The sequence below is a fragment of the Crotalus tigris genome, unplaced genomic scaffold (genome assembly GCF_016545835.1).
Source record: "Crotalus tigris isolate CLP2741 ecotype Arizona unplaced genomic scaffold, ASM1654583v1 scf7180000018550.1270297659:1495590, whole genome shotgun sequence".
In the NCBI taxonomy this organism is placed as follows: Eukaryota; Metazoa; Chordata; class Lepidosauria; order Squamata; family Viperidae; genus Crotalus; species Crotalus tigris.
Window position 1 is genome coordinate 1557294 of NW_024097073.1, and position 20389 is coordinate 1577682.

At 41.5% G+C, this 20389-nt stretch overlaps 1 protein-coding gene and 1 long non-coding RNA gene across 3 annotated transcripts in view; both read left to right on the forward strand.

Moving 5' to 3' along the window:
• Positions 1-5973: 5973 nt before the first annotated feature.
• LOC120312954 lies at positions 5974-6992 on the forward strand. The gene is made up of 2 exons (XR_005558000.1): positions 5974-6313; positions 6831-6992. It is a non-coding gene; the product is annotated as an uncharacterized LOC120312954 (long non-coding RNA).
• Positions 6993-11284: 4292 nt separating this feature from the next.
• The window catches only part of PTPRN (protein tyrosine phosphatase receptor type N), a 45495-nt gene continuing 36390 nt past the window's right edge, over positions 11285-20389 (forward strand). Inside the window, exon 1 of one of the 2 annotated variants that reach the window (XM_039354424.1) lies at positions 11285-11495. In XM_039354424.1, coding sequence (XP_039210358.1) covers positions 11369-11495 — 127 coding nt within the window. In that variant the 5' untranslated portion in view covers positions 11285-11368. The remainder of the gene's footprint in view (positions 11496-20389) is intronic. The other variant, XM_039354423.1, reaches the window with a different exon arrangement.

A 20389-nucleotide genomic window follows, 5' to 3' on the forward strand; every position in this document is an offset into this window, starting at 1 on the left:
CCTGTTACCAGCCAGCCTATAATGTGTCAATAAGAAGCCTGCAACTATAGATTATCTCTTCCTTGCATTCTCCAGATGTGATTCCCAAAATTTCATGCCATCAAAATGGCTGGCAATCATGGGAACTCCATTCCCAATATTTCTGGATCACCAAATTATGTGAAACTGATTCATTAAGGACTTGAGAGTTTATTAAACAGTGGATAACTTCTAGATGAAGAGCTGAAGGCGTTAAGTATGGTAATATCCTTGCTGAATGGAGACGGATAAAGATTGGATCTAAAACTTGATATTTCTTCTTGTGTTGAAACCAGCATACATTTCATTATATGCTACCTGAAGTATTTCTGCTTAAGCAGGCTAGTCTCTGAAGAATAAAGTGAATTGCACAAAAATGGAGTCCTGTGGAATTTTTGTAGCTTTATCTATCAGCTTTCTCAGATATCCTCTGGTCCTAGTATTTGAGGGAGGAAGGCAGACACACTCCCTCTCTTCTCTGTCATGTTTTTCTATAAATCCCAGCATATTGCCCCCAGTTGCTTTTCTTCTCCAACTAAGAAGATATCCAAGCCCTTTGATAATATTCAAGCCATTTTCTGTACAGTACTACTTCTAGCCGTTAACCATTTTTCAAATGTGGAAGTCAGAATTGTATTCACTACTACTACTGTATTCACTTAGATGTACTGAAGCTTTCTATAGATGTTCAAATTTCTATTTTTAGTCACTTTCCTAGTGACCCAGGACACAGAATTTGCCTTTTTCATAGTTGCCACACTCTGAGTTGACACCTACATTGGATTATCCATTTGATCATTCCTTTGCATGATCAGTTACAGACCAAGTCCCATTAGTGTATATGGGAGGTTAGTGGGATTTCCCCCGTTAAGCTCAAACTAACTTGAATTGATTTGCCATTTGGTTGACCATTCACCTATAAATGGCGAAATGTTCTGGAGTTCTTCACAGGTGCTTGTTTTTTTAACCATTTTAAAAGTTTAGCATTGCCTTCAAACTTGGCTATTCATTGCTTACTTCAGTCATGATTGATTATTAAGTTAAAAACTAATGGTTCCAATTCAACACCATTTCTTGCTATGTTACACCAAAGAAATATTGATGTATTCCTTCTCTTTGCTTTCTCTTTTTTAATTAGTAATCCATAAAAAGACAGGTCTTCTTAACCAATAGCCACTAAATTTACAAAGAGCCTTTGATGAAAAATTCTTTCAAAAGCTTTTTGAAAATCAAAATAGTGTCAGCAGACTCACCCTCAGTCATGTCCATGTTGACACTCTGTGAGCCTCTGCTGATACCATTTGTTTACCAGACAATTAAAGTCACGAATGAAGGCAAATATATGTGTCCTGGGATAATGGTGCAGGATCCAATCTGGATCGGTCACCAGGACTATGCGCTAGAGTAACCCAAAGCACACATTCTGGTGAGAAAGAAGTTCCCTGAGGGACTGACCCAGACTGGATCCTGCAATAAGTTAAGAGTGCAGTCAAGAGGCTCACTTACCTGGCAAAAAGGAGACCTTCTCCAGTGTCCCTCCTAAACTATGGAATGCATCTCTCTCATACACACAGACACGCTTGGTGTCCACAAATTTCATGAAGGTTGAATGTGTAGAGACCAGCAGAGCATCCCACAAAGGTTGATCGACTGAACAGATATTAAAATCATATTTTTCTAGGAAACAGAGAGCAAAAGGGAATAATCGTGCCATTTACATGTGGAAGTGAAAATAATTGCACATTTACGCAAACAGAGCATTAACATTTAACAGCATCTTTAGAAGGACAGGAGACAAACAGTACAAACTGAAAGATTTGGAGGAATTTAACAAATCTAGTTGGCCAACTTAGATACAGGTCGGCATTTTTTAGCAATTAGTATCTATTATTTACAGTTTTATTACCCTCTTACTTCTACCACTGCAATGAATTTCTGACATAGAAGAGGGTAGTGTTAAGAATTGGGCTTAGAGGAGATGTTTCTGTAACTGTAGCTACAAAGAGCTTAAAGGAACTGGAGAGAAATCAAAACTCTCTATTTTCCTAGGCTGGTATATTTTTCCAGATGGGCATTTTGGAAGAACACTTAGTCAAGACTTACAAATAGACTTCCTTGTTGAGTGGGAGGTCTATTTCAGGTTTCTTCTTGTATGGATGATCTAGCTATGAACTGCAGATCCTTCCTGTCCTAGGCTTTAAGCTTCCAGCATTCTGACAGATACTAACTCATAAACCTGGGAGAAAGCCAGCAGAAAGTATTTTTGAAAATCCTTAGGCGTTTCCTATCTTATCTGTTCACCTTGGTCCTTTGTCTACCTCTTCAGGCTTTGATTGAATCTACCAATGAGCCTGATGTTCTTGCTCAAGAGCCCAATGTGCGCCTGGTTGCACTTTATGACAATGAAGAGGTTAGTGGTAAGCTCTTTTTCTGGATAGGAGGTCAAAGGAGCCTATCCTTTTCTGATCTAAAGGGATACTTATCGTAACATGGTTAAATCTAATAGACCACATGGTTTGGGAGATTTTTTTGACCACTCTTTCAACCCTTTGACATCGAAAACTGGTGATACAATGAGTTAACTAGAATGGGACCAAAAATTTCAGCCCGGGAGTGGGGAGTAATTTAAGGAATGAAATGAGTTTCTATAAGTCTCATCTCTTAAGCCAGTCCCAGATTGTGCTGATGTAGAGGATGGGGTGAGCATTTAAAAAAGAGGTCTGAAGCCACCACCCAAAGGAAGATTAAAAAGGTGAATGTCAGAAAAGAGCGCAGAAGAGTAGCACGTTGCCCACAGTAACTTTATCAATCACAAGATAGGGGGATTGTGGACAAAATAAACTACAGATAAGAAGCAGCAGCAGAACTGGAAGTAATAAGAAGGGATAAGCTGATCTCCAAATTGGGATGGCAATTAAAATTCTGGTAGCGTCAAAACGCTTCTTGATACTTCACCTTTTGAATACATCTTTGTGGCAGGTTGGTTCAGAAAGCGTTCAAGGGGCTGCCTCCCTCCTCACAGAGCTTATTCTTTGTCGCATTTCATCTTCGCCCCAGAACCTTAGAGCATTTGAGTGCCCAAATCGTGCATGATCAGTGCAGATATGGCTCATGCAGAATACCCCAATTATGTGTTAGTGTTTTGTCCGTACTACACGTTACTGTGTGCAGCTTGACATGCAGCTGAACCCTCCTATCCTCCAATAAAACAGACTGTGTGCATAGATCTGAATGCTTTATTAAAGGAACAGGATGGGTGAAACTGGGGCAAAAAAGAAATACTTAAATAAAAATCAAATACAAAATAAGCAGTATTGAGTTGCTGGTGAACATAACAATTGACAAATATAGATAAATCTAAATCTCACCAGCCATGCTGTGAGTATGGGATGTAGGTTTTGTCCTCAGATGACCATGTGCCACAGCTTAGGCTAGATTCTTCCAGGTGTTTCTGCTTCCCTCCAAAAGCTAAAGAAAATGGAGTCTGGCTTCCCAGCATGCACTTGTTCTGGGAGTGAGGGTTCATGGGTAAAGGGGTTGGGTTAGCTTCAAAACAATAGATTGGTATTTGCTCCCCATAGTGTTCCAGTGCTAGGGAAGCATGTTGTTCAGTATTGTACATTCTTATATACATTTTGTCACAAGGATGCTTGCTGCTTTCAAAAAACTTATTTTCATTTGTTACCCACAATTCCATCCTTCAGATTGTATGAATCTTAACAAGGAAAGCTATTTGAATAATAAAAATCTCAGACTCTCTTATAAGCTGCCTGTTGTACTTTTCCCATGTCTGAAGAGGCAAAGGGCTATTTAAAATCTCCTTATCGCTTTGGGTTATTTGTATATGACAGGGTAGATGACTGATATTCCTCTCTAAATTATAGTTGATTCCCCAATATAGGTATGTATGTATGTATGTATGTATGTATGTATGTATGTATGTATGTATGTATATATTTAATTTCTACGGGAATCCATATCTTAAAACAAGTGACTCTATGAATTTAATTTTTGTAGGCACCCATATCTTAAAACAAATGACTATGTATTTAATTTCTATAGGCACCCATATCTTAAAACAAATGACTGTATGTATTTAATTTCTATGGGAACCCATATCATAAAACAACTGACTCTGGGCAGCAAACAATCATAAAACAAAAACCGTTCCAATATCATACAAAAATAAATATATATATGGCAAGAGGGGAAAAAATGTCTTCATAGATGTCAATATATCCAGAAAACGGGACATCTTTCAGAACTGGTGCTGAGATGGCCTCCTTCATCCTGTTGCTGATGTGCTGCAGAATAAAGTAATTTTATTCTAATTGTTTGAAGCACTTCTCTCTCCAGGCCAGAGGTTCTGTGCTAATGAAAGATCTCTGCACAAAGACTTCTTCCTTGGTTCTCTCAAAAGGGCTAGTCTGTCTCATCTATTAAAAATGGTTTGAATGCATTATGGCGACAGCTCCTCTTTCCTTCTGTCCTCTGATCTTTGAAATTCAGGCCCAAGCGGAAGTGCTTATTATAGGCTGTTCTTTTTTCAGGGACAAGCATGATAAGAACCATTGGCCACAGTTTCACAAGGTAGGTAACACGGGCTAGTTGGCCAGGGCGTGTTTTGAAAGCTAGGCATCTCAGCAAGCAACACAGGAACAACTCACTGAAGGGCAGATTCAAATGCAAAACCCGTTCTTGAAATGGAGATTTCTTTTTCTTATTTGAGAGCCAGCTGTGGGAGTGCTCAAAACAATGATAACCGTTTTGAATAGATTCAGCATTGGGGAGGGCTCAGGAGATACTCCATATGGCAGATGATTGGTGGAAAAGCACTTTCTGGAGATTATGCTGTTGTTTTGATGGCCTAGATGTGGGAAAATATACTAAAGGCAATTATTTTGATTATTGGAAGCTATATATTCCTTCCTGTTGAGCAAAATAATTGTGCTTCACCCAGATGAAGAGATGAGAAGAGAGTTGGAGAAAAGCACACAGATAGGAAGGAAAGCTCTCTTTTTATATATTTTGTATCTTAAATAAATAAATTATTTGTGTGAAGAGATCTATCATTTTTAAGAGTTTTAAGAGTTCAGAATCTGGTGGGAAGCACCAGTCGAACCCTGGAACCATTGGACATCTCAAGAAAGCTCAGGTAGAATTAACAAATAACAGATTTTCAAATGGGTGATTTCCTGTGCAGGGACCTGCTCTGAAAATAAACAGCAACTAACGCTATGCCTCCATTGCTGTCACGGAGGCATTGATTTGTGAGATTGCCACTCGTGTCAACGTTCCTTTACAAGTAAGCATTTTAAAAAGTACAGATTCCCTTTATCCATGCACTTTCATTGGCAACACTACACGGACTGCCAGTCTAGCCTGTATCTCTGGTATACCCTGGTGTTTTCTGTCCCAAGTACTAAGCAGGCCTGACCCACTTAATTTCCAAGCTTAAAGAAAGTTGACTGCATGCTGCCAATGGCTGCATGGTGCTTCAGCCTTTAGGAACTGCCACTGCGCTACATCACTGTACACTCTCTGGGGGCAAATCATCCTACTTGCCAGGAACAGGGGAAATAAGACCAGGGATGCTGGGCTTTATAGTTAAATTCTAAATCAGCGGTTCTCAACCTATGGGTCGCGACCCCATTTGGGGTCGATCGCCCATTTTTCCGGGGTCGCCAAAGGCGGCAATGCGCCATTTTTCACGGTGCCGTGCACGTGCGCCGCGCATGGGAGCGCCGCTGCGCACGCGCGCTGCGCATGCGGCCGCTGCCGCGCACTCGCGCTGCGCATGGGGCGCCGCCATGCCCCCATGCCCCATGAGCGCGGCCCGGCGCATGCGCAGAACATTTGTGTGACGGGGGTCGCCGTCACACAAACGTTGAGAAGCACTGTTCTAAATGAAGGGCTTCTCCCTCTGAAGATGTTCCCATCTCCTTTTTATTTGGTGGTTCAGTCCACATTAGAAACTTCAGCTTGATTGTTGAGTTGGACTGGCCAGTACCAAGGATCTGAGAACCCCATTCAAAAGATTCAGTTCTATATTCTGCTCTCCCTCCTTCGTTGCTATCAAAGAGATTGTCAGCTGTCCTTTTCTCTCTCGCTCTCATGTCGATTATAGGAATTTATGGTTCAAAATGATTCTCCTTGTGGCACAACCATTGGACCCATCCTGGCTTCCCGCCTTGGTTTGCGTGTTCTTGATATGGGTTGCCCACAATTAGCTATGCACTCCATTCATGAGATGTGCTGCACCTCAGGGGTTCTTCAGACCATCACTCTCTTCAAGGTAGGTGACAGCTTGGGTGCTTCTGCTCTGGGCATGGGGCTGAAGACGGCATGCAAAGTTATAGCCTGCCTCTTTCCTTTGCCCTCTACCTCCCAGTGAAGATTCGTTGATCTAAGTACCTAGGTAGGGTAGCAACGCCCTTTTTCAGATAAGCATCCTCCGAGCAGATCTCGGGTAGCAGATTTGAGGGTGCAAAAGGAAAGAAGCAAATGGGTTCTTTGTGAGATGGGAGCAGGTCCTTATCCCTGCCTTCCTCCACTCCCAGTTCCTGGGTTGAGGTTTGGGCTTTGATTCTTGTAGCTCGCTAGCTCTTCTTTGTAATCTTGTCTTCATGTTGCCATGGCTACAATGGTGGCCTTGAATCAGTGATGGGTTTCCATGGTAACACTGTGCCTCACGATTCTGTGGCTGCCATGGTGACGCCATTGTATGTATTGACAGCTGCCTGCTTTTTTCCCTTTGAGAGCCGTTCTCTGCATCCCCTCTGACCCTGACTTCTCTCTTTTCTCCTTCCCAGGGCTTCTTCAATCTGTTTCCCACCTTGGATCAGGCACTTCTGAGCAGCTGATGGGCAGCCTGAATGCTGAAAGAGGCTCTCCCTTTTCCTTAGGCTGGATAATAATTAAAGCAGCTTTAATCCAGTGACCTCTGTGCAGTTCAGAGGCTTGCTGAGTTTTGATTTGTTTTTCTGTCTCGCTTCAGAACAGAAATTACCTCCTAGTCATATTTACACTATTATGGCTGAGCCCGAGAGGCATAAAATAACCTTTGAACCCTTCGTTTTTTCTGTCAACAGTAAGACGGTGAAATTTAAATACTGGGCCCCAGAATAATTTTAATATTTCAAGTGGGAAGTAAAATTACAGATGACATTCTGGTGTTGGTTAAATGCCGAATGATGCAGATCTCAGTTTCTCCTTCCACTCCCACACCCCCTGCTTGCACAGGCTGTGTGAAGTTAGCAAGGCGATGCTTACTCCTCAACTAACATACCAAGGTCACGTATGCAGAACTGCTCCACATAGATTACTTTCTTAGATGACCGTTTTAAGTATGCAATCAGATCGTAATGGTAGGGTGGGGCTATTGCATATTGTACTTCTTTGCATATCTCAAAAGATTTTAAAATATAGCTGTGTGGGGGAAAGAGCAATCCAGAGTCAGAAATCTGGCGGATACTAGCAGAAGTAGGGCTACAAAGATGCTGGCAGAACATTTCCTGCCACTGTCGCCCCTTTCTATTCATCTCTTATCAGAGATGACCGTTCCCCAACATGATACTCTCTAGGTGTGTTGATTCAACTCCCTAGTTCTCCAGCCAGCAGAAGTATAGATTTTCTTCACAATTTACTGGTATCACAACCAGTTTAAAAATCGGTCTTTGTGCTCTCTAGAAGATATTAAGTCGCATACAAGATTGAAGGAAAATTGCTGTGAGTTTTATGGTATTTATTTTTCCACCATTGAGAGTAAAAAGCCAATATTGTAGGCACTACTTTACTGTCAACATCCAGCTCTAGAATCCAAATAAAATTCCAGGTTCATTCCGTCTACGAAAATCTTAACAACTGCATTTTAATGTTGAACCAAAAGTAACTCTGAGGTTCCAACACCAAATCATAGACTTCAACAATAATTTTCCCAGCCAAACCCCCAATGTCTTACATAGTCCATGTAAAAAATTCATTTTGTTATCAGAACCGTCTGCTTCAAATCCACACCTGATATGGTGTCCTTGAAAAGATATGAGTCTCTCACGGTCTTCAGCGGAATCATAGAAGTTTTGTTTCTCCATCTAATCCACTCAAAAGTAACACCTCCCCCCCTTACTCTAAAGGCATGTTGACACACACAGGCATGTACCTACCGTAGTTTCATCCTTGACATGCTAACACACCTCCCCGCAAGAAGAATGGATCTAGAAAGGCATAAAACAAACACATATACATTGCTTAAGATTCCTATTATCTAATCTTCCCCCTAACTGGGTTTGATCAGGTTTTTTATTTTAGCACCATTGAGAGTAAAAAGCCAATATGGTATGCACTACCTTACAGTCAACATCCAGCTTGAGAATACAAATAAAACTCCAGGTTCGTTCCGTCTCTGAAAATCTGTTTATTGAATACACTGCATTTTAATGTTGAAGCAAAAGTAACTCTAAGGTTCCAACACCAAATCATAGACTTAAAAAATAATTTTCCCAGCCAAACCCCCAACATCTTATGTAGTCCATATAAACAAGTTAAGTTTGTTATGGGAATCGTCTGTTTCAAATCCACACTTTTTATGATGTCCTTGAAAAGGTTTCAGGCTCTCACGGTCTTCAGCGGAATCATAGAAGTTTTGCTTCTTCATCTAACCCACTTGTCAGTGCTGTGACAGACTGAACTGAAGCCACTTTCATTTTGTCTTGGTTGCCACATTTTAGTTTAGAGATTTTAGATGAATGAAGAGGGGTGGGGGATGTGTAGTTCTCAGTTAGCCAAAACAATTCATATGTGTGAGAATCAAGGTCAGTGCTGATAACATTTTGGCGGGCTGGGGAGTTGGGAGGAGACCCGCGTTTTCCAACAATTGGTGAATGTGATTTATGACAGCAATTCGGGGTGGGAATTGCAATAGTAACTTTGTAAACAAGGGAAGGGGATTTTTAGTCTTGGGTTCACCTATGTATGTGCCAATATTTTATTTCCTAATAAAATATATCTTTAAGGAAGAAATTTTGCCTTGAAGTTCTTTTAAATGGTTTCATCTATCGCAGTGGTTCTCAACCTGTGGGTCAGGACCCCATTTGGGGTCGAACGACCATTTCACGGGGGTCGCCAAACAACGCAGTCCGCCATTTTTTTCCCCTTTTCCTTCGCTGTGCTACTCCCTTTTATTCTATTGGCTTTTGAAAGCCAATAGAATAGACTCTCTTGAATAGAATCTAATTCTATTGGCTTTCAAAAGCCAATAGGAATTGTCCAGGCTGTCTCTGCCCTGCTGAGCCCGCCAAAAGTCCCATTCTGCAAACGGTGCTGCAAGTTGTCTGCAGCGAAGGTGAGCTATCTGGAAGCTTCCACCCCTCCCTGCTGAGCAACTATTAAAAATGTAAGTAAAAGAGGGCCAGGGGTGGGAGGCCGGCAGGCACAGGGAGGGTTGGTGGCGCGCGTGGGGCCCGGTGGGTGCCTTACCTCCCTTGGGCTGGGCCAGCTGGTGGCCCAGCCGGTGGTTGGCCTGCGCCGTCTCTGCCGCTTGCCAGCTATGCCTCGGCCAGCGCAGGAGGCGGCACCATGCATGCGCGGCGCTCCCGTGCAGGGTAAGTCCTCGACTTACGACCGGTTGGGTAGTCGACTTACGACCAGTTGGGTAGTCCTCGACTTACGACCGGTTGTGGTCACAGCATTAAAAAGGTTGAGAACCACTGATCTAACGGAACCTTTACACCACTCAAAAGTAACACCTCCCCCTTACTCTAAAGGCAACTTAAAATGCAGAGGCACATAGCTGCCATAGTTTCATCCTTGACACTTACATTTTTACTTGGATAAGTTTCTCTACTTTTACACACTTTTATTATTAAATTGATATAGTGTCTATCTCACTGCTTGGGCAGTTCTAGGTAGCTGTTAATAGTAATTATAAATAATTTTAGATTAGAACCATTAGATCTCACAGCTACAAGGATAAATGATAAGTCGGTTACTCCAATCACTCATGGTACTACATATGAACTCTTCAGCATATGAGATTTTTTACAGCTGCTTCTCTGTTGCCTTTCAAAGTGAAATTAAATTGATTGTAAGGAACCCTGTTTAGTTGCCTATCAAATTCTTAGAATCACAGAGTTGAAAGGAGTCATGATGGCAGTCTAGTCCCAATGACTGATTGTCCTCAGCAATTGATTCCCATTAGACCTTTTCCTAGAATTAGAATGAGTTTCCTAACATTGACTTGAAATTTGTCTTCTTACTTCAGGATTGAATAGATGGACAAAAATTCTTTAATGGTTGAAATTTCAGTTGGCAAGAAGCCAAAAGCATTCTTGGGCAATGTCATATTTTGTTTGCTATCATTTTCTTAAGTGTGTTTAAATGAGAAAATGGGTGCTTTTTAGAGACATGTCTGCAATTGAGTTATCACCCAACCCAATTTGAGGGCATGGCAAAACAGATCTAGTGAACTGACAATAACTTTGTTCCAGTGTCATATAAGGTAGATCATCTGAAGATTTTAAAAAAACCTCCCTCCAGTTCCTCTCAATCACTAAATTAACTGGTAAAATAAACCAATGTATTGAATGAATACTGAAGCAGTTTAAAAAGGAAACAGATTCATAAAGGATCCTATTAAGGGCTACAAATAGACAAATGCTAAAAATATGGATCCTTGCATTTCAGTATCTTGAAGAATGTTTAGATGTTAATCCATGGCACTTTAAGCCTAATGCATTTAATATTGCTGCTCTGGGGTTGCCAGTTTTAGGGCCTAAGACCAAGACATTCACTCTCTAGCTGTGTGCCATGTGAGAAATAGGTATTGTCGACCTTCAGCTTCAGGGCTGCATAAGCTTAGAAGAGCTACAGATATATGCTGAAGCTTCAAATGAGCAAAATCTAGGCTGTGCTTAATGCCTGCCTGCAGGAGGTATAATTTACCATTTCCCTGCATTGTGGTTGATGCAGGGAAACATTATTAACCAGAAAGGCGTCAACTTAGAATGTTAATTCAGTTGATTGGAAGAGGCATTGCCAGGACTTGGGAACGCACTAGGTACAGTATAATAGCAGGTGGGAGAGGTGAGGCTTCATTTTTAATACGGAGGCGTAACCCTAAAAGTCGGGCGTGGCCAGGGATAGTTAAGCCCCGCGTTTCGAATTCAGGCGTGTCCTGTTCCTGGGCTCTCATAGGCTGATGGAGCCGAGAATCCATTTTGCATGGGTCTTGAGATTGGTTGGTTTGCGGGGCGGTGCTGTGCCAGTGTTGGTCTGGAGGGGGCGCTGATTAGGGAGGGTGCAGCGGCCGTGGAAGTGGCGGCTGCCCGGGCGGTGAGCTGGGGCAGCGGCCGGCATGGGGCGGTGGCGGAGTCTGATTCGGGCACTGGACGGTTTCTGCCTTTCACTGCTGCTGCTGCTGTTGCCGCCTTCGTTCTTGGCGGCCGGCGCTGCTGGAGATCGCTCCTTGCAAGTGCTGCACGGTGAGAATTGAGGACGAGGATGCGTATTGAAAGGGGCTGCCGGGAGGGAGGGAAGATGCCAAAAGGGGACCGGGTAGACTTGGTTGGGATGCTCGGAGCTGGAATTGGTAGGATGAATTGCGCTCCCCCCCCGGGCTCTCTACAGCCGCCTGGTCCGTGTCTCCGCTTTTTGCCCTTTCTAGCGACCAGCCATAGCTCCTTTGCTTCCATATGGTTGAATGGAGTTGCACGCCCTTATCTATTCCACGCCGGACAGAGGTGATTTTTCTCCCCCCCCCCTCTATCTGCGTCCCCAGAATAAACTTGGTGGGGTTTTTTTCCCCGGGGAGGGGGGCGTTGGGAAGCGTCTTTTTGCTGGGTGGGATGAAACGGTGCTTTTGAGCGCTAAAGATGGTGGGGATTTGGGGAAAAAGGGGGTTCACCGGGCAGAAGGGCGGGGAAGTCTTCCACCTCTCCCCTTTTCTGCAGGCTGCTGCTTTCCTGGAAGCGGCGGCAAATGGGCACCTTCCTTCTATTAAAAAAATGCATCCGTCAGAAGATCCGGCACCAGCTCCTTGAAAACGGAACCGAACCACTTCTCCGGTCCTGGTGGGCTGAATCCCACGCTATCTCCCCCACCCTTTTCCATCTTGTTTTGCCCCTGAGAATATTGGGGGGGGGAGTTCCCCCGCTAGGCGAGTTAGCACCGCGCAGCTCCTTCCCCCCCCCCCTTACATCTCCCCTCTCCTTTTTGCTGTTGCATAGGCTAATATATTCCCCCTCCCCTCCGCTTTTGGGGCGAGTTTTCCCAAGTGCGGATTCAGGCCCCCTCCTTCCAAAAGGAATATTGTCACCATTTTGCGTGGTTGCTTGTCATGTTCGCGTCACAGCGTTGTCAGGTTTGGCTAGCTGCGTGTCTCCCACAGCCCCTCCACACGCAGCTTTCTGTATTCATTTACAGAGCAGATCCCTTCAACCCACTCACCCCCCCCCCCGCATACGCCGTGTTTTCCTGCTCAGTCAATTCACTGACGTCATTCTTGATGGTCTCTTCATTCCCCCTCCACTTTTCCAGCCTGGCCCAGCTGCCTGTTGCAAATATCAGCTGTTCCGGCTTCTTCCTCCCTCCCTTTCTCTCTGGCTGCTGCTGTTGCTGGAGATCGCTCAATTGTTGTTGAGAGGGAATTCCTGTTTGGAATTAGTTCTGCATCTCTTCCCTTCCTCACTTATGCCAGAATGACTATGAAACACTGAAGGATTTTGACGTTGGTACTTTTCCATGTCTGATTGTTCATCTTTGCTACCTAGTAGATATCCTGTAGATCCCTTGCATGAGGTTGTTGCAAGCAAATCCATGCTCTTTGGCTGAGGATTGTTCAGTTTGGGTCACTAGTGCAAAAAGTCACTCCACTGTAGTCCAAAATATTTAGAAGAGCCAAGTTGTCCTACCCTTACCTTAGAAACTACAGTGGCTCTGATTGAAGAGGCATGGCTGAACCATTATATAAAATTGGTACAATCTACAGAGAAATTATCATTTCAAAAATCTTTTTGATTATGAATCCAGTTTTAGAATTAGCAAGACGGTGAGATTTTGTCTATTAAGGAAGAAAATGTTAGCAGATGGGCCCCAGCTACCACATCACATTCAGGAAGGATGTACTAAATCAAATATACTTAAACCTAAAGTCCTACTTCGATGCTAAATACATTCCTTTTTTAAAAGAGCTATATTGAAAATGGTGTATTGATGGAGAAAAATGGTGAAAAGCAAATACTTTTCTTTCCACAACATCTTATGAAACAGATTCCAATGAAGTCTTGCAGAAATGTTGCTGTAATATGAGAAACAAAAGGAGCAGGCTTCTAAAAGTAAAATATACAAGAGCTGAAATTCTTCATTAATATAAATATTGACTAGATCTCGTGGGAAGATATGTGTCCCATTTGGTCTCTTCTCTTCCACAAATCCAGAAATTTAACCATCAGCTTGGATATAACACAGCAGGGTGGATGATTGTGTATAGCTATAGTTCTTGCAGAGAAACTGACCTATGCTTCCATCCAAACTCTCTCTTGCAGAAGTAACAATGTGGATTGAAAAATGATGATGGGACTAAGAAGTGGGCACTATTTCTTTGCTTGTGGCAGATTGGTTGATGTTATTGCCCTATGAGTGCAATAATAATAGTGATAATAAAAAAATAGTAATACTGATAATGAAACTTCATGGTTGATCACAGTCTTATTCTGCATACCTTTACTGAACCAAAAGAAAAAAAAGGTGGATGTTGTAAAAAGGTGGCATGCAGTGGACCAGTAACGGGCCGCGGCATGCCAGCAACCAGGCAGCACACAAAACCACGCCCTCTCCAGTCCACGGAAAAACCTCTCTCCACGAAACTGGTCCCTGGTGCCCAAAAGGTTGGAGACCTTTGTTGTAAATGAAAAAACTTTTGATAGCATACATGTGGCAGAATCATACCTTTTATTCCTGCTGAAAGATTTATGGTCAACATTTGTATAATTCTAACCTAAGATGGCTGAAAAACTTTTTACTTTTCTAAATATTATTTCATATTCTCCCAAAGAGAGTAAACATCCTTTTGCTGTCCTTAGGCCAAGACTCTTACTGAATAAATTTTCTTGGAATGGCTCATTGACAAGACCTTGATGTTAATTCCTTGTGGCATTATTATTCTTTAACCAGGCCAGTTACATCTGACAACTGCATTCTACACAGAATGATTTAGGCAAAAATAATAATTGCAAATAGCTTTCTAAGTGGTTAATTGCTGTGATTTCTGCATGACTACTAGATAAACAGAATAATCTTGGTACCCACTTGGTATCCATGTAAGAGAGACGCTGAACCTCAGCATGCTTAATTGAGTAACCCAGACCTGAATAGTAGGTTACTATTTCATCAGATTACATTCACTGCTGATGAAAGTCAGGCAGGGAAGAGGAGCAAGACATAATTTTTGACCAGCTCTAATGATATAGTAATATTATAAGCTACAGCAGCCACAGTTAATATGAAATAATACGGGTCATTATTAAAAAAATCATTTGAGATTCCAAAAATGGAAGAGTTACTTTCCCTCTTTTCTATGATCACTAGTTCTTGAACAAGTGTTTTTCCTTTAATCAAACATTGGTAAATACTATCACGGCCTTCAACATTTTGACTACAAGCCATATTTTTTTCCCAATCCATTCAGTGGCTGCAGTTATGTAAATCCCACACATACATATTCACACATGTGCTATTGGGTTTACATTTCAACATGGTGGTTGCGTGAAATGTTATTGCCACTAAGGCATATGAGCATTAATATACATATCAACAACAGGTTTGGTTATAGCCACAAAGGAATATGAGCTTTAATATACATATCAACAGCAGGTTTGGTTATAATATTATGCTGCTACATTAAGTCCTTGCCTTGATTTCCATTCCATTTCAGTGGATAGTGTCTCTGGCAAAAAGGCCAGTTTTAAAACCAGGAAATTCTTCCTACTTTTCAAGCACATATGGTTTTAGCAAAATGCTTTAAATAGAAGATATCTGATGAAGGGTTCCTAAAGGCCTTTTGCTATTTTGTCTTGCAAGCATGGAAGGACAGGGCTCAAGCTGGAGACCCCAAATTGGCAATCCATAGCTTTTGATGCCTTAAAACCCTGCTGCTTCTAAATATTTTCATTAGTGATTTAAAAGACTCCAAGCAGTCAGAGAGAAATGGCGGATACAGTAAACCAGGAGTTCTTGTACTGTACCAAGTCTCACCTTTGTATAGATGAGGGTTTTTTTTCTCTAGCCCTGAGTTCTCCCTGTGTCCAACAGATATCAGAATTTGGAAAGAGGAAACCCAAGCTCTGTTATGAGATCCTACATTGACTGGTAAGCAAAAATAGAGAGGATGTTCTTCCCAAATGAGCTGGGTGCAGTGATTCCATGTTTACTTTTTTGACTCTCGAGAAATGTGGACTTCTTTCCATCATTCCTTTTAATGAACAGGTTTTTGGGGGAACCCTCTTCTAATAGCTCCCTCCCTCCCTTTCTTCCACATAATAATAGCCAACTCCCGAGTCAGGCTGACCAAATTAATTCAAGATGTTAATTTTTTTTAAAGGGCAATACACAGCAACTTCATTTTTAAAAGTATGAACCAGGATCCACAAAGCACAGTCTTGACTGGTGGAAAGCTTTTGTATGTTTTTGATGTGATCGTGGTTATTCCTGTGGGCATTTGGGGATACCAAAAATAGTATATACCAGTTTCTATTTGAATTTTGCAGTTTTGCTGCAGGCACTTGAAATCCCAAGAGAAAAATTATGGCATGATTGAAATTAATGAATAAACAGGAAATCTGGGGAAAGATGAAAAATACAGAACTGATGCTACATGAAGCTTGGAGACTGTTTTGATAGAAGTATAGTGTTCATACTTGCTTTACAATACTGAAACATCATTGTCTTTTCACCTTATTTTATGACTGAAAGCAGCCTGATCAATTGGCAGATGGAAATAATGGGGATTAATTGGAACAAAGCTCTAGTGTGATATTACTCCTGCTATTTTACCAACCCTGGAGAGAGATTTCCTTCCTTAAATCAAGTATGTGGGACTACCCAACAGTAGAGAATCTCCCACTTTAGTAACGGATAGGCTACACTTGGTCAGACAGAACTGGCATGCAGCTGAGGAGTGGGGGGGGATCAGTAACCTAAACTCTTGCTTCCACCCAGGTACAAGCTGCCACCCACAGGTAGGAGGGGTTTTGCATAATTCTACTTTGTGTACCAGTTGCACCCTCTCCTGGATTGGGAGGTCCCTCCTATCACTCGAGCCTTAATCATCTCTCATTTGGATTACTGCAATGCACTCTGCGATTACATTTCAATACCACTTGAAAACTGTAGGTGGTGCAGAATATGGCAGTGCAGTTCTAGCAATAGCACTTAGACTTATATACTACTTCATAGCGCTTTACAGCCCTCTCTAAGTGGTTTACAGGGTCAGCACATTGCCCCCAACAATCTGGGTCCTCATTTTATCAACCTCGGGAGGATGGAAGGCTGAGTCAACTTTGAGCCACTGAGAATTGAACTGCTGGCAGCCGGCAGTCAGCGGAAGTAGCCTGCAGTACTGCATTCTAACCACTGTGTCACCATGCACATGCCTTGGTGCTCATGTCCTCCACTGGTTATCAGTTTGGTTTCCAAGTACATTTCCAGGTGCTGATGGCCAACTATGCAGACTTTGGTGACTTAGGGATTTGGTATTTGTGGGACTGCAGATCTCCATTATTTCTATCCATCCTATCAAATCTGATGGGGTTGGCATGCTCCAGCTCCCATCAATAAGTGGGTCCTTTTACAGGACCCAGGAGGTACATCTCTTCTATCACTATGCCTGATTTTTGGAACAGCCTTCCCCGCTCTCAAGCCCTGCTGTCCTGGCTCTTCCAGCAGGCACTAGGCAAGAACCATTTGGGAACCTGCTGGAGTGAATGTGATTTAAGTTTTTCTGTCTCCTGGCAGGGTAGTTGTTTTACTGTTTTGTTACTGCTTTGTCAATTAATGTTAACCCTCTTTATAATCTGTCTTGAGCTACTAGTCAGTTGGGTATAAAAACAAAAATAATGTAAAACAAAATAACATTTTTCTAAAAAAAAAAAAATAACTGAGCCCTTATTCAGGCTGACCAGATTAATGCACTGGAGGGACAGATGGATTTTTAGGGATTGTCATGGCATCCATCTATCATTTTAATAGTTGAAACTTTTGCCCAGCTATCCAATATCTTCTGCTGTTTGGGATTAAACTGCAAGTGGTGGCCGTTGCTATACCTGATCTATGGTTAGGTGCATCCTGATCGCCTGGTTTGCTGAATATGTTGCTAGAATCCAGTTCGTAGGTGAGTTGACATGGCCACAGATGCTGCTATGGTTGGCTGCAGAATACTACTTCTCTGGAGACCTCTGAGTCACTCTGATAAAGACGTCAGAGGAAGTGCAACGTGCATTATGTTAGCCCACTCTGACTCAGAGTTGATGCAGTGATATTTCATATGGAGGTGGGTGAAGATCTACTATTTTTATCCTCTGGTATTCTCTAGTTTACCTTCTTCGATATTTTTATGGAATAATAAATGCATGGGGTTAAAATCCCAAGTTATATTTATGTGCTTGGGGCTGTATACCTAAAATACTTCCTATTATGAGCCATAGTTTCCTAGAGGAGCAGCAAATTGGCCTTCACAACCAAGGTGGACTGTTTTTGTACATCTGGAATCTGACAAGTTTCTGATTTTATCCTGATAGATTCAATGATTCCTTAGATTTTTTCTTCACTCATGACAGCTAATATGGGCTATGTGATTTTGAAACTTTGCAACAATGGGAATATCAAAACACTGACATAGTTGAATGTATGACTCATAGCTATTCTGATTTCTCTTGATAAGTAAGGATAGGAATGCTTAGGAAAAAAAACTGAATACTATCACATTGCTTATAGTTTTCAGCTTCCCTTTGAGATAGCTTTTAATAAACATGGGAATAGCTTCCATTCCCAGTCTGAGGCAGCACCCCAGGGGCAACGAGTTTAGTCTTTTCTTTTAATTGTTTCTCTCCTGCCTTGTAGGCCAAGCTTTTGTAAAGTGCCTTACTAAAGTAACTGCAAAAGCTAGGTTAAAAGAAGTAGTCATATATATATATATATGTGTGTGTGTGTGTGTGTGTGTGTGTGTGTGTGTGTGTGTGTGTGTTTTCTGAGGTTTTTGCAGGTGTTTGTATGTAGGTCTTTGGTTATTCGGGTTTTCTCCCAAGTGAAATTGGAAGTGTCTTGGCGACGTTTCGACGAAGTCTCATTCGTCATCTTCAGGGTGGTGCTTTCGGCTTCGTGCTTCTTGCTCCTAGAAGCACGAAGCCGAAAGCACCAGCCTGAAGATGACGAATGAGACTTCGTTGAAACGTCGCCAAGACACTTCCAATTTCACGTGGGAGAAAACCCGAATAGCCAAAGATAGATAGATAGATAGATAGATAGATAGATAGATAGATAGATAGATAGATAGATAGATAGATAGATATTTTCATACTCTAAAGTTATCTGTCTATTTGATGAGGGAATAAAAGAGGGTATGTTTAGAAAATCAAAATTAGATTGCTTTAGAGGATATTTAGCACCTTAAATAAGTTTTCACGTAACTGTGAATGTATGCATGAAAATACTTCCAACAGTTTCTCAGTACAGTATGTAACTTTAGAGAAAGAGGGTAAATTTATAATTGTATTTAAAAATGCTTCTTATTTAAAAAGAAGAAGAAAGTATCAATCACCAGAAGCCATGCCTGAATTAATCTTGAATTCACAAGGGAGATGGTGATCTTTACACCTTTCTTCAAAACATCCATCAACAATCTAAAATAATACACAAAAGGTGGGTCAAACACTTAAAAACAGCAGAAGCTTTAAAAGAAAAAGGTAAGTGGAGAGAGGAAGAAACTATTGTCAGAACCTGCTTGGAAGACATCAGTATGAATAAACTGTTATAATTGCATAACATGAATTCACAATTATATTTCTTGATGGAGATTCACGCAGCAAAGGCCTGCATTGCGTAGCAACACAATAGCTGGGGTGGAGCAACAGTGAGGACAGCACATTACAAAGTCATCCTTAATGAATCGATATTACTGTCAGGCTGCTTTTTAGTATAAGACAAACATTTTTATATTTACCGTCTGATAAGTTAGATGGTTATAAATTTTATTGGGGAAATAATTACATTAATTAAATGTGTCCAGGATTTTAGATGAATGTGCATTACTGGCCTTCTTTCTGAGATTACCTTTTATAAGCCAAGACATTTTCTATATCTGGATTGTTCCCTCTTAATTTTGGCAATGTGAACAGCACTTGGAATACTATGAAAAAGTTGGGTGGAATGGGAGTTTATTAGTTGTAGCTGGCTCTTTAGACATTGCTTGATCTTTCTGTAGACTAAGCTTGGCAAAGCTGAGTTCAAGTGATACAAATGATGTATAACAGAGATGGAGAATTATGGTCCTTTTATGACTTGTGGACTTTGACTCCTAGAAATCCTGAGCCAGCAAGGCTGGCTCAAGAATTCTGGGAGTTGAAGCTTTTCATTATACATGTGGACTTCATACAAGTCCACATGTATGAAGTCCACATGTATAATGAAAAGCTCTTTAGGGAAAGGCCTCTCTATATTTTTCTGGATTTGGGGTCTGATATTTGTGGAGTATTGTGTACTTGATAGAAGAACTGGGTTTGTTTGGACACAGCATTTTTTTACTGTTTTTTTTTAAATTGTTTTATTTATACTTATTTGGTGGAAGCTGCTTAGAATCATTTTGGAGTCAGGTTGCCTCTAAATCTCAGAAATAGATATTTTAAAGTCTGAGATATAAGAGCAAGGTGCTTGACTTCTCCCCCGATTCATATCAATTGAGAAACTGATCCTCTATCCATGTGTGGAAACCCTGTGGTAGTCCCTTCACTCTTAAATATTCCTCCAGTGAAAAAATTATTGCAACTACTACCAGTACATCCCAAGTAGAGAGCAGACTGACCTCTCCTTATGTTTTTACAGTAAAGTAGAATTCTTTACCAAATTTTAAGATGAGATGTCCCGGTGTTCTGTATTGTTTAGTGTTACTCTGGTTCTTTAGCAGAAATATGCTTCTGAAGCTTCCACCTACTGGTTTTATTCCTGCCCTCTGGAGAAAGAGAATACATGAATCTGAATATATTTGTTTGTAGTTACAGTATAAGCTTTATTTTGGTACCCAGACCATGGTTCTTTTCCTTCATCTTTTTTATTTAATTTGATTGAGGAAAGAAAAAAACCTCTCCTACAACTGCAGAAGAAGCAGATA